Genomic DNA, 12,489 nt, shown 5'->3' with positions numbered 1-12,489 from the left:
TGCATTAACAAGCAAGCACCTTAGAAACCCTTCTCTGCCTACAAAAGTATGAGATACATTACCCACATAGCTATGGACAAAGAGTGACTCTTGTCAATGAAAACATGCATATCAAAGGAAACCAGGTAGTGCTGAACATTTTAATCTGATAAGATCAATTTTCTGCTAAAAAGGAGGTGAGTGCCACCTACTGTTTCATTTTAGAATGCAATGCTGAGGTTGGTTCAAGTCCCTTCTCGGCAATTGAATTCACCTTGAAAAATAAATCAGTCTTGAACAAGATATCCAAAGTACTATTGCTAGGAGAGGAAAATGGGCTTTATTTAAACAAGCTTGAAATTTGAAGAGTTTATGGAGTTTTCGATTAGTATACTTAACTCCTCTAATTTAAAGTTACTGCTAGAACAGTAAAGGAATATATAATCATTCCCACACCAGTCTACACTGAGGGTGAAAGGAAAACAGAACTGCTGAAAGTGCCCTAAAATACTATAAAGAAGCAACATGCAGCCACACTTACCCCACGATACCCTCCCCTGGCCCCAAGGGGAAATCAAGTGAATTAGGACGAGCTTCTTAGAACATTCTATTCAATCCCTGTACAGAAGCTGCCATCTGCAGGACACTGGTTGAAAAGCTAATATTCCCTTCAAAAGACACTCAGAAACCCTTCTGAAATACAGTCTGCGACTGAAGTTGAAAGCTAACTTCCCCTTCTAGCTTCCAAATGCACAAAACATACCCAGAGGCTCAAGAGAGATGGGCAAGACCTTATAAATATTCATATGCAGTTATATACCACGTTTCAATAATTCCACGACAAATCGTAAAAAGCAGTTGTCTTTAATTTTTATTTTTAAAAAATAAATGACAAAATATATACACTGTGGAGTCTGAATTTCACCATCACAGAGTGTGAATGATGGTCCGGTTGCGAAGCTCCTGAATGTACTCCTTGGCATGGGCGACTGCTGTCTTTGGTGCCTCAGGTGGAGGTGGGGGTCCTTCCACCAGCTTCACAAAATAATGGCAATAAACCTTCTCCATGATCCCACAGCGACCCCTGCCATGGTAACGGATGCGTTTCAGGCACTGGCCTCGCCCTGAGGTGGACTGAGCTACAAGGGAGGAAAAAGAGAGTTATAGGAAATGACTGCTCCTCACAAGACCACAGCTTGATCAGTGGAGCAACCCGTGACCTTTCCTCACCTAGATCCTAGCATTCATTACATGAGCCTCACTGGCTGGCTGAAGTAAGCTCATCTCTACACAAGTACTTCCTGAGCACCAAGGGCCAAGCACTATTCTAGGTGCTGAAGAAACAAGATAAGGAAAGGCCCCTACCTCCACACCACTCACATTCTGGAGGGGGAAAACACAGTCATTCTGGTTGGTGGCAAGTACAATGAATTAATTAAATCAGAGATGTGACAGAGATTGATGCGATGGTGGGGGCAACTTCACATTGAGGATGTCAAGAGGCATCCCTGAGGAAGAAACATTTGATCTAAGGTGAGAATGAGTCATTGCAGCAAATGTCTAAGGAGAAAGTATTCCAGGCAGAGGGAACATTTGGAAGGAATGTACTTGGCTTGTTTTAGGAAGAAAAAAAGACCAGCATGCTAAACTATATTAAGCAAGGGTGAGTGTGGCACAAAAAAGAGAAAGAAATCCGAGATGAAGACAGGGACAGGTTATGCAGGGCCCTGCAGGCTGGGGTCAAGAGTTCTAATTGATTCTTCTATACTTGTGATGACAAGCCACTGGAGCCAGGGGTTCCCAAATTTGCCCCTAAGACTATACCAGACTAACCTAAGGAACACATTTAAAATATGACATTGATACCCCCATCTCTGGGGATTCTAATTTAGTATATTTAAAGTGGGTCTTCGAAATCAAATCCCTAGCAAATACTCCCATCTGAAATTTTGATTCACAGCCAGTTTTAGGAATGTGGACAGCACAACCTCACCCTCAGCTCCCCTCTGTCATGTGGCCTATCAAAGTCTAACCTCGGAATTCTGAAGAAATCTTTTAAATAGTACATAAGAGACTGATCACTTGTTCACTCTTAGTAGTAGCCACCTTCTACTATTTCCTAAATATATTTAGTCAGTTACTTTTTGAGTTAATAAGCCTTTTAAGAAAGTAAATTTTACAGAATGTATATCAACCCATCCATTTCAACACTTGGTATTCCTACATTCTTACTGTAATCTAACTTTATAAATACAAGGACGATATCTAAGTAATATGGACAACCCTGTAACCACAACACCCTGTTCTGGAGTGGGTTCCAGCAAAAGCTCCTCCGAGCTTTGCCAGAGAGAAAGCTAAGGATGAAAGTGATTAAGAAAGCTGCCTAGGGTTCTCAGTGAAGTGTCACTGCCTTTACACCAACTCCATCTACTCAGCACTGAAAACATTAGTAAGAATTTTCAGAAAGAAAACAGCTTCATGAAATTCATTTGGAAAAATAAGAGACTCAAAGAGCCAAAGAAATCCTTTGCAAGATGAGTGAAGCAGGAGGCATAACAACACCAGACTTTACACTACACTACAGAGCCATAATGACAAAAACAGCATGGTACTGGCACCAAAACTGACACTTGGCCAGTGGTACAGAATAGAAGACACAGAAACAAACCCACATAAACACAGTTATCTCATACTACACAAAGGTGCCAAAAATATACATTGCAGAAAAGACAGCCTCTTCAACAACTGGTGATGGGAAAACTAGAAATCCACATGTAGCAAAATGAAATTAAACCCCTATCTCTTACCATGCACAATCAAAACTTAAAGCAGATCAAAGACTCAGGCACGAGAACAGAGACCCTGCACCTAATAGTAGAAAAAGTAGGTCCAAATCTTCACCATACCAGCTTAGGAACTGATTTCCTTAACAAGATTCCTTAAGTGTGAGAAATAAAATCAAAATTCAATAAATGGGATGGAATCAAACTAAGAAGCTTCTTCTCAGCAAAGGAAACAATCAACAACCTGAAGAGAGAGCCTACAGAATGGGAGAAAATCTTTACCACATGCACCTCAGATAGAGCATTAATCTCCAGGATATATAAAGAACTCAAAAAACTTAAGACCAAAAAAATTTTTTAAATAACCCAATCAGGGGGCTGGGGTTGTGGCTCATGGGTAGAGCACTCGCCTCTCACATGTGAGATCCTGGGTTCGATCCTCAGCACCACATAAAAATAAATAAATAAAATAAAGACAAAAAAAAAAAAGAAATAACCCAATCAATAAATGAGCTAAGGAACTGAATGGGCACTTTACAGAAGAAGAAATACAATCAGTCAATGAGTATATGAAAAAATGTTCCACATCTCTAGCAATTAGAGAAATTCAAATCAAAACTACTCTAAGACTTCATCATCTCACTCCACTCATCATCTCACTCCAAAAATACAAGCAACAATAAGTGTTGGCAAGGATGTGGGGGAAAAGGTACATTCATACCTTGCTGATAGGACTGCAAATTAGTGCAGCCACTCTGGAAAGCAATATGGAGATTCCTCAGAAAACTTGAAATGGACCCACCATTTGACCCAGCTATTCCACTCCTCAGTTTATACCCAAAGAATATAAAATGAGCATACTACAGTGATAACAGCCTCATCAATGTTTATAGGACCTCAATTCAACAATAGCTGAACTGTGGAACCAACCAAGGTGCCCTTCAACATATGAATGGATCAAGTGTGGTATGTATACACAATGGAGTATTACTCAGCCTTAAAAAAAGAATGAAATTATGGCATTTGCCAGTAAATGGATGGAGCTGGAGAATATCATTCTACACGAAAAAAAGCCAATCCAAAAAAACTAAAAGCCAAATGTTTTCTCTGATAAGTGGATGCTAACTCACAATAAGGGTGTGGGGGACTAGGGAAGAATAGAGATACTTTGGATTAGACAGAGGGAGTAAAGGGAGAAGGGGTATGGCGGTAGGAAGAACAGTAGAATGAACTGGACATTATTACTGTATGTACATATATGACTATATGATCGGTGTGATTCTACATCATGTACAACCAGAAGAATGAGAAGTTATACTCCATTTATGTAGGACATGTCAAAGTGCATTTTCTACTGTCATGTGTAATTAATTAGAACATATTTAAAAACAAACAACAAAAATAGCAGCCTTACACACTTTGAGTAAGCACTAGATTCCCTGGATCAACCTGCCTGGTGGAAACCTACAAATAAGAATGGTGAAACAGAAGTGAGCAGGAGATTTCTAAAAAGCATTTTACAAACAAGATGGCTACTTCTATCTAAATCTGCTACTGCACCCTACGAGAGCACCAATCTCCAAATACACTGAAGATAAGGAACACAACTCTATCGAAGAAGCACTGAAACTAGTCAACTGCGCACACTATACAATCCATCAAAATACAATGATCAACCCTACAGATGTTTAAACTCCCATTTTCCTTCCATCTCCCCACAAGCACAAACTTCAGAGCAGGTCTGCACAAGAACAGAAACACAATACCTGCCAAGTACCAGCCATGATTCCATCACAAAGCCATGAAAGGTCACCTACCCATCTTTCACCACACAATGCCATCATTTCTTTGTGTCAAAACAAATTCTTCTGAAAAGCCAATATTCTTTATTATCCAGTAACAGGAATGCTCACAACAGCCACTGCTATGGTTTAGATCTGGAATGTCCCCCAAAAGCCCATGCATGTTTAAGGATTAGTCCCCAGTTTGGTGCTCTTGGGAGGTGACAGAAACTTTGGGAGATGAAGCCTAGGTTTTCCAGTCGTTGGGGGCGTGCCCTTGAAAGTACTGCAGGAACCTGTCTCATTCTTTCTTCACCTCCAGCCCTGAGGTAAAAGGTTTCACCACATGCTGCTACCATGATGTGCAGGTTTACAAGTGGCCAAAAAGCAATAGGATCATGGCCTGATGACCATGGCCTAAAACCTCCAAAACTATAGCTAAAATTAAACTTTCCTCTTTTTAAACTGACTGGTCTCAGATGTTTCTTACAATAATGAAAAGCTGACTAATCTCTCCTCTACTAATCCTCTATGTTAGGGGTTTCAAACTGCCTTTGTTATGGAACCACTGCAACTAAAATGGCACAATATAGAGATAGACACCACAGTCATGTGAATCTGTTCTCATTGAAACAGGTGGGGAAAGACTCACAATGGTGCCACTCCACTTGACAAATATTTACTGAGTTCCCACTGGGTACCAGGCTCATTAATGGGCTCCAAGGGTATAACATGACCAAGATATCATGGGCCCTATCCCAAAGGCCCCTCTGAGGACAATTTCAAAACCACTGCTTATAGTTAACAGTCTCAGTGAACTTAACTTTAATAACATAAATCTCTTGCCCAAAAACTTCCTGTGATTCCTCTTCAATGTAGCTTCAAGCAAATGCCACAACCTACCATGTTCAGCCCCCTAGAAACCTGGGCCTAGCCTACTCTATTCTTCCAATAACATCTACTCCACCTCCTTCACTTTGTCCCACTCATAGTTATATCACACAATTTCTGCTCCTTCTAGTCTATGTGCCTTTGCTTAAATGGTTACCTCACTTTAAAAATATGCTCTTCTCCTAGACCCTACTCCAGTTTCCCAAAACCTACCCACAAAGGCCAAACTTTCCTGGAAAATATCCATGACTACTCTAACCCATACTGATAGCATGTCTCTGTATTACTCTTTTAGGTCCCAAATAAAACACTATCTTTATAAATGCTTATTTTTCAAATGTAGAAATCTCTTCCTCAACCACTTACATTCCTTTTGTACTACCGCCAAAAAATCCACAAAGAACAGAAATTACTGTGAAAATCATCCTCTGCTAATTAATATCATTATTAAATAATTATATCCTTAGAAATTTACTCAAATTCTGATACAAGTTTCAAAGTTTTCCAAAATACATATAATGCTAATGGTATATATGGTTTTGTTCCAACTTAGAACTTATGTATCCTTCCAAAAGAATACTACTGTCAAAGAACAAAATTACATGTGCTAGATGTTTTAAACTGATATATAAGGTTTATCATTACCAATTATGTAGGTGGTATGCACAGTTTAAGTATTCAAATAATTTTTAAATAAAAGAAAACATTAAAACATCACAAAAATGGGAATGACCTATGCTTCTAAGATAATACCCAATAGGTATCATATATTTAAAATATTGTCAATGTTTTGATTGTATGTGAATCTAAACATTTTAACATTAGAAGCCCTCCCAACTCCCATTTCATCACTCTAATCCCAGAAGACTGATGTACAAAGGCAGCTGATCACTTTCTCTAAAGTGAATCATTTTAGATGCCATGAATCACTACACAGTGCCATCAGTCCACTTGTTAAGCTCTGTTCACAATGTCGTTAGTCATCCTTATAAGTTTGAAAAGGAAATGAACTTTCTAAATCTGTAGTTGTGCAACACCAGATATCAGCTTTAGAACAATGACAGACATCTGAAGGAATCACCTTATAATGAGAACCAAAAAAGCATTTTCCTTTAAATATGTACACTTATTTCAGGGCCCTGAAAGAGCATTAATAAACCAAAATGGCAGCCAATAAGTAATTAGTCTTTCAAAATTCTAAGAGAAGTCTATGAAATGAAATGACTATACCTTTCCAAGAACAAAATGAAATAACTGGTTTCCCACATTTTATAAGAATCACTAGGGTACTTATTAAAGTTTCCCAGGTCTGCCCCCTAGGGTTTCTGGTTCATTAGGATTGTGGCAAGGTCTGAGTATGTAAGAACCTCATAGGATTCTTATTAATAAGTTTGGCAAAAAATAGTGATAGAATATCTACATGACATGGAAAAAAAGATATTTCATCTGCCTGAGGGTATTCATCTCTTGATTATGGAAGTAGGCATATCAAAAGACTTAATAAATTTTTAAAATTTTAAGACAAATCCAAACTTCTTAATCCTATTGAAGAAAAATTATTTATACACAAAACTCAACAGACTGTAGGTGGGGCAGAGATTTTCAGCAGAATTAAAGGCCCATCTGTATAGGACTGGTAAAGTATATTTTTGCTTAAAGGCAACACTAGACTTTGCTCTTTCACTTAAGCTCCTCAGCGCACCCCTCTCTCCCCTGCCTATCTTTTCCCCCTCCCTCTCTCTCTCTCTTTACCATAATTACTGAGACTCTCTTTACTATAATTATTGAAAAGGATTTAAAGAAAGTTTGTGAAAAAGATTTAAAGACAATCCCAATTTCATTTGTATCTGAATCCATTACAAAGTCTAACTGCTAAGTATCTCATATCCCTATGAAATTGAATAAAATTAATTAAATTTGATTTGATATTCAGAATCATAGAGCAGGAAAGGTCACCAAGGTTTTAAGCAAATGGGTTGACTCCTTATCCTTTTCATCCCATCTAATGATTCTGGGCTCTTTCCTAGTATTTATGCACGCTGCTTCCAGAAGAAAATGCTCATGATTTTGAACTACTGTGGCCCTGCATCTTCTGAGTTGCCAATTTGATTTCCCTCTACATTTGTGCATGTATCAGAATAAAATTAGTTATAAAGAAGTCAGCTTTAAAGTAAGACATTTCAATTGAAAACCATAACTAATTTGAATTTAAGGAGGAGGTGTGGTTGCTGGCATTAATTCTAGGGTAAGCAGAGATGAGATTTTTTTTTTTTTTTTTTTTTTAAAACTTTTTTTTTTTCTTTTCTTCCAAAGAGAGAGTGAGAGAGGAGAGAGAGAGAGAGAGAGAGAGAGAGAATTTTTAATATTTATTTTTTAGTTCTCGGTGGACACAACATCCTTGTTGGTATGTGGTGCTGAGGATCGAACCCGGGCCGCACGCATACCAGGCAAGCACGCTACCGCTTGAGCCACATCCCCAGCCCGAGATGAGATTTTTTAACTTAAGCAAAATATCTCCAGTAGGGCAGAGATTATGTGATATAGTACATTTTAGATTATTTCTTTTTAATCTAATTGCTGGAAAAATTAAAAGTACAACTAATTCCACCTGTAATGTATCAGCCCTATCCAACCCTCCAATTTCTGAAGAATAACAGTTCCCAGGATCTGAATTAGAATATCTTTAGATAAAATAATCCTTCTTTGATATGTAGGTTTGACAGATGAAGAAAATTCTGCCTCAAGAGCAACATCTTTGATCAGAAAACTGCTGATGTTAGGAGTAACTGCTGCTGAACTGAAAGGAAAAAATAAGTCCAGCTAGTGTCCATTTTACCATGGCTCTGTCATAACTGTTGATCTCCTCATAAGTCAAGAGCTATGTGAAGGTATGCTGCAAAGAATCCCCTACATTTATTTGTATAGCACATCACGATTCCCAAACATTTCCATCTACACTTATCGAATCTGATGTGGAACAAACACATAAAAGCAGAGATAATGGTTTAGGACATAATAACAAAGGGATACAAACATCTGGGTCAAGTGAACCTTCCAAGTTCCCTTGGCTTTGACAGTTCAAGAGATTTTCCATTCTGATAACTTGAAGGTTAAATTATAGACACTTTTATGGCTTAGGAACCTGGCATGGTACATATAAAGATATTTTAAGTCCACATGTGATTACTCACTGCCTTCCAGTCGACAAAGAATTTAATGTTTTTTTTTTAATCACCTATGTTCTTTCTTAGTTTTTGTATGATTAAAGGATCATGGTAGTACCCATCTTGAAATGGGTTATTTAATAATTATTGGCAAGAGATTTCATGATCTAGTCTCATTCAGAACAAGCAAGAATAAAACAGTAGTTAATATTACTTATAACAGATTAGCATCAATATGTTTAAGGTTGAAGAATAAGCCACTGGCAGCAATTTTCACTGTCAAAGCAACCTAAGTAGTTAGATATCAAAGACTGTCGTTAGATAGGGAATATGGCATCAGCACTGAAAGACACTTTTAATTCTAAGAATATTAAAAATCTTACCTATATATAAATTGGATCTGAATTCCACATTGTGGTCTCTCACTGCCATATCTTGTGCTTCTAAAAGAACCTTAAACAAGGAAAAGAAAGGCATTCTCATATGGCTAATCCTGAACTAAAACAGAATTAAATTTCTCATCTCTTGTTATCTCTGTTAATATGACTGCTAATCACAGGCCTCCATTTTATAGTCAGTTTTAAAAAGAGAAAATCAAATGATGAAAGTACTAAGGATAAGGGATACAGTGAGCTTTCCCTCCTCAGATAAGAATAGCTATTGCAGGAATGCAGTCTAACCTGCTGGATTTTAAGTGATATGTGTAAGCCATAAAGGAACACGGCAGTGCTTGTAAGCAGTGCTCATGACAAGGCACACGATGCCTTTCAGTCAGGAACTCGTCAAAAAGTCCAGGAAATTCAAGAGCTACATCTTACTGAAAATTCTAAACTTTGGATCCAAAGTAACTATAAACAACATCAGTTCACAAAAATCAAAAAGCTAAAATTATTTTTTTAAAAAAAGCTAAAATTATAAATTATTGCTCCATAGATATTTTCAAATAAGTTAACTTCCTCACATTTTTTAAAAAATAGGACAATTTGTCAGAAATAACAGAAACTAGATCTTTTACTCCTTTAAAGAATGAGGTCCAATGCTGAGCAACAGACACTTGGCGAATGCATTTTGAACTGGTTCACGCAAGACCAAGCTCTATATGGGAGGCCTGAATCCACCAATCTCAACTAGTCAACTACAACCTGAAAAGTAAGAACTGACTTTAGAGGCGAATTAACTGAAGAGAGAAAAAATAATGCTGAAATACCTATATAAGGGATAATGGTGACTCAGCTTTTTGAAAAAGGAACATCAGGGCCTAGAATGAGTCAGCACCACTGACATTGGCACATTTGTACCTAGTGAATCAGCTACACTAGGAGTTGGCATGATCCGTATAAACCACCAGATCCAATTCCACTTAGTGTACACAGGCAAAACAAAACTGGACAGGATATGTCTTGTCCAAGATCACAGGAAAAATATAAGAGAAAGGACGAGATTCCAATTCTCCACAGTTCCATTCCACTGCTCCTTCTATTCAGCTAGTTATACAATCATAGGCTCTCTCTTGGAATTGGTCCCCTCTCCCAAAAGAATCTTCTAAAAAAATCACACCAAATCATTAAAAATAAGGTAATCACTTCATAGACTAAAAATAAATAAATGTATGGTGCAAATAAAAGCATCTTAAGAAAAAAATGCTTAAAGCATACCACATTCCTGAGGGAAAAATTAATAAAACTAAGTTTAAATCTAAATCTGTATTATATAGAGTGAATACTTACACAAGAAGATTCAGGAAATTCTAGACTTGAGCTGAGTTTACTAACACCTGAAAGATAGCTGCATGTCCTTATCTCCTCCATTCCCAGCCTGACAAGCTTACCTCTTTAATTATTTGGGCCCCTTTTTTATCACTAAATTCCAACTGAGCCAAAGCTTGGTCAATGGACATTCCTCGTATCTAGAATTAAAGGGTGACAGACCAGAGAGAATAAATAAATTAGTTTATAAAATCAATGTTCCCTTTTCAGTGAAAAGCAGAAAGGCTTACATTAATCTGAATAACTTCTAGAAACAGTGAATTAAATCCACATAACAAGAAGAAAACAAGTGTGAAGAGGGATACCACCCATCTTTAAATCAAAAGTGAACTTAAACACCTTAACTGTAAGGCCTGAGATGTAACAGTTTTAAGTACATTAAAAGAGAATGGCATGACAAAAAGATCACAAATTGGCAACAACTGCAATTAGCATTAAATGCATCTCTTCCACCTGCAGGATAAATTGCAACTACATTTGCTGCTTTTCTCTCATTTATTAATTTCATGTCTTGGGGGAAAAAAACTTAAAAATCAACAGTATTAAAATGGATCAAATCAACTTTTACAGATAAGCAAGTAAGCTTCCTGGATGCTCTGGTTACAGCCAGCTCCTGGTGCCTTTGAAAACTAAATCAATGCGATTTAGTTTCTCAGAAAAAAAGATTAAAACATGCGAAAATGATACTTCTCTGAACAATCACTTTTTAAATTATCTTCTTATTATCTGAACATGTATTATGCAGCTATATTCCTCACTGTTGGGGAAAATCAGGACAGGTATGTATTTATTGTTCAAATAATGGGGGGGATTCATGGCTTTGTTATTAAGCATTATATAGTAATAGTTATTTTAGCTTACCAATTTTGCCAAATACCACATCTTGTCTTTGCTGTATTTTATTTGTCTTCGACAGTGGTAGACTTCCTTAGGGAAGAAAAAAAAACTGTAACAAGTTTATCAAAATGATATAAACTGTAGCAAGTTTATCAAAATAACAGTGATATACGCTGATCAAGTTTCTGCTTTCTATGCCCAATACAAATGCTGCCATTAAGAAATAAAACATTCTAAAAATTTGGAGATTCTTTCTCCCTACAAAGTTGGATTTTTCTTAAATCACACTATGTTAAAAGATTAAAGAAACCAGGATGATGGTGGACACCTGTAATCCTAGCAACTCAAGAGGCTGAGGCAGGAGGATGGCAAATTCAAAGTCAGCCTCAGCAACTTAGCAAGGCCCTAAGCAACTCAAGGAGACTCTGTCTCAAAATAAAAATAAAAAAGGCTCAATGGTTAAGTACCCTTGGGTTCAATCCCCAGTCCCAAAAAATAAAATAAAATAAAATTACTAAATAAGAAGTAGAAACTCTAAAAATGGTTAGTATGTGCCAACATTTGCAACATCTCTGTTCAGAAGGACAGTAAAAGGTTTGAATGAAAGTATCTTGAAACATTTTGCTGGTCAGCTTTTTTAATTTTCTGTTTCAAGTAGTGGACATACCTCGTTTCTTTTCTTTTAATCAATCTCTGTTAAACAATTTCTAGTTCATAAAGCACTCCCAGTATTTCATTTAGTCTAACTCTATGACTTGGGAAAGGAAACATTTTATAATCCTTTTGTAAATTGAAAATTTGAGAAATCAAATGACTTCTCTAAGAACACAAAACTTATAAGAGAAAAACAAAGTAAAAAACAGGGAAGTAACTTGAATGTGTACCTTCTGAAGTTTCCCTTCTGACTCTAATATCCACTTTCTTTCCACTATTTTCCCTACTAGCTTTTATATATATATATATATATATATATATATATATATATATATATCAGAAAAGATTCAAGGCACACAAGAGTGAGAAGATCTCACAATTTTTTAACATTCTGACTCCTGCTGGAAATTTTCAAATGCCTTAGAAATAGCAGTTTTCTCAAGTAGTCATCTTTTAATATCGTTATGGTTTAGATATTAGGTGTCCCCCAAAGCTCATGTGTGAGATAATGCAAGAAGGTTTAGAGGAGAAATGATTGGGTGATGAGAGTCTTAACCCAATCAGTGAATTAATCCCTGATGGGATTAATTAAGTGGTAGCTGAAGGTGAGTAGGGTGTGGTTGGAGAATTGGAT

General features: G+C 36.9%; 1 protein-coding gene across 1 annotated transcript in view; it reads right to left on the bottom strand.

Annotated features, from left to right (window-relative positions):
* Window positions 1-827: 827 nt before the first annotated feature.
* Mrpl22 (mitochondrial ribosomal protein L22) overlaps window positions 828-12,489 on the bottom strand; it is a 41,047-nt gene continuing 29,385 nt past the window's right edge. Inside the window, exons 4-7 of the mRNA XM_026388276.2 lie at window positions 11,226-11,291; window positions 10,427-10,504; window positions 8,982-9,051; window positions 828-1,118 (exon numbers count right to left, since the gene is read on the bottom strand). Coding sequence (XP_026244061.1) covers window positions 907-1,118; window positions 8,982-9,051; window positions 10,427-10,504; window positions 11,226-11,291 — 426 coding nt within the window. The 3' untranslated portion in view covers window positions 828-906. The remainder of the gene's footprint in view (window positions 1,119-8,981; window positions 9,052-10,426; window positions 10,505-11,225; window positions 11,292-12,489) is intronic.

The sequence above is a fragment of the Urocitellus parryii genome, chromosome 1, assembly GCF_045843805.1.
Source record: "Urocitellus parryii isolate mUroPar1 chromosome 1, mUroPar1.hap1, whole genome shotgun sequence".
Taxonomy (NCBI): Eukaryota; Metazoa; Chordata; class Mammalia; order Rodentia; family Sciuridae; genus Urocitellus; species Urocitellus parryii.
The sequence above is the reverse complement of the archived record's forward strand: the minus strand, read 5'-3'. Positions and strand labels throughout refer to the sequence as shown.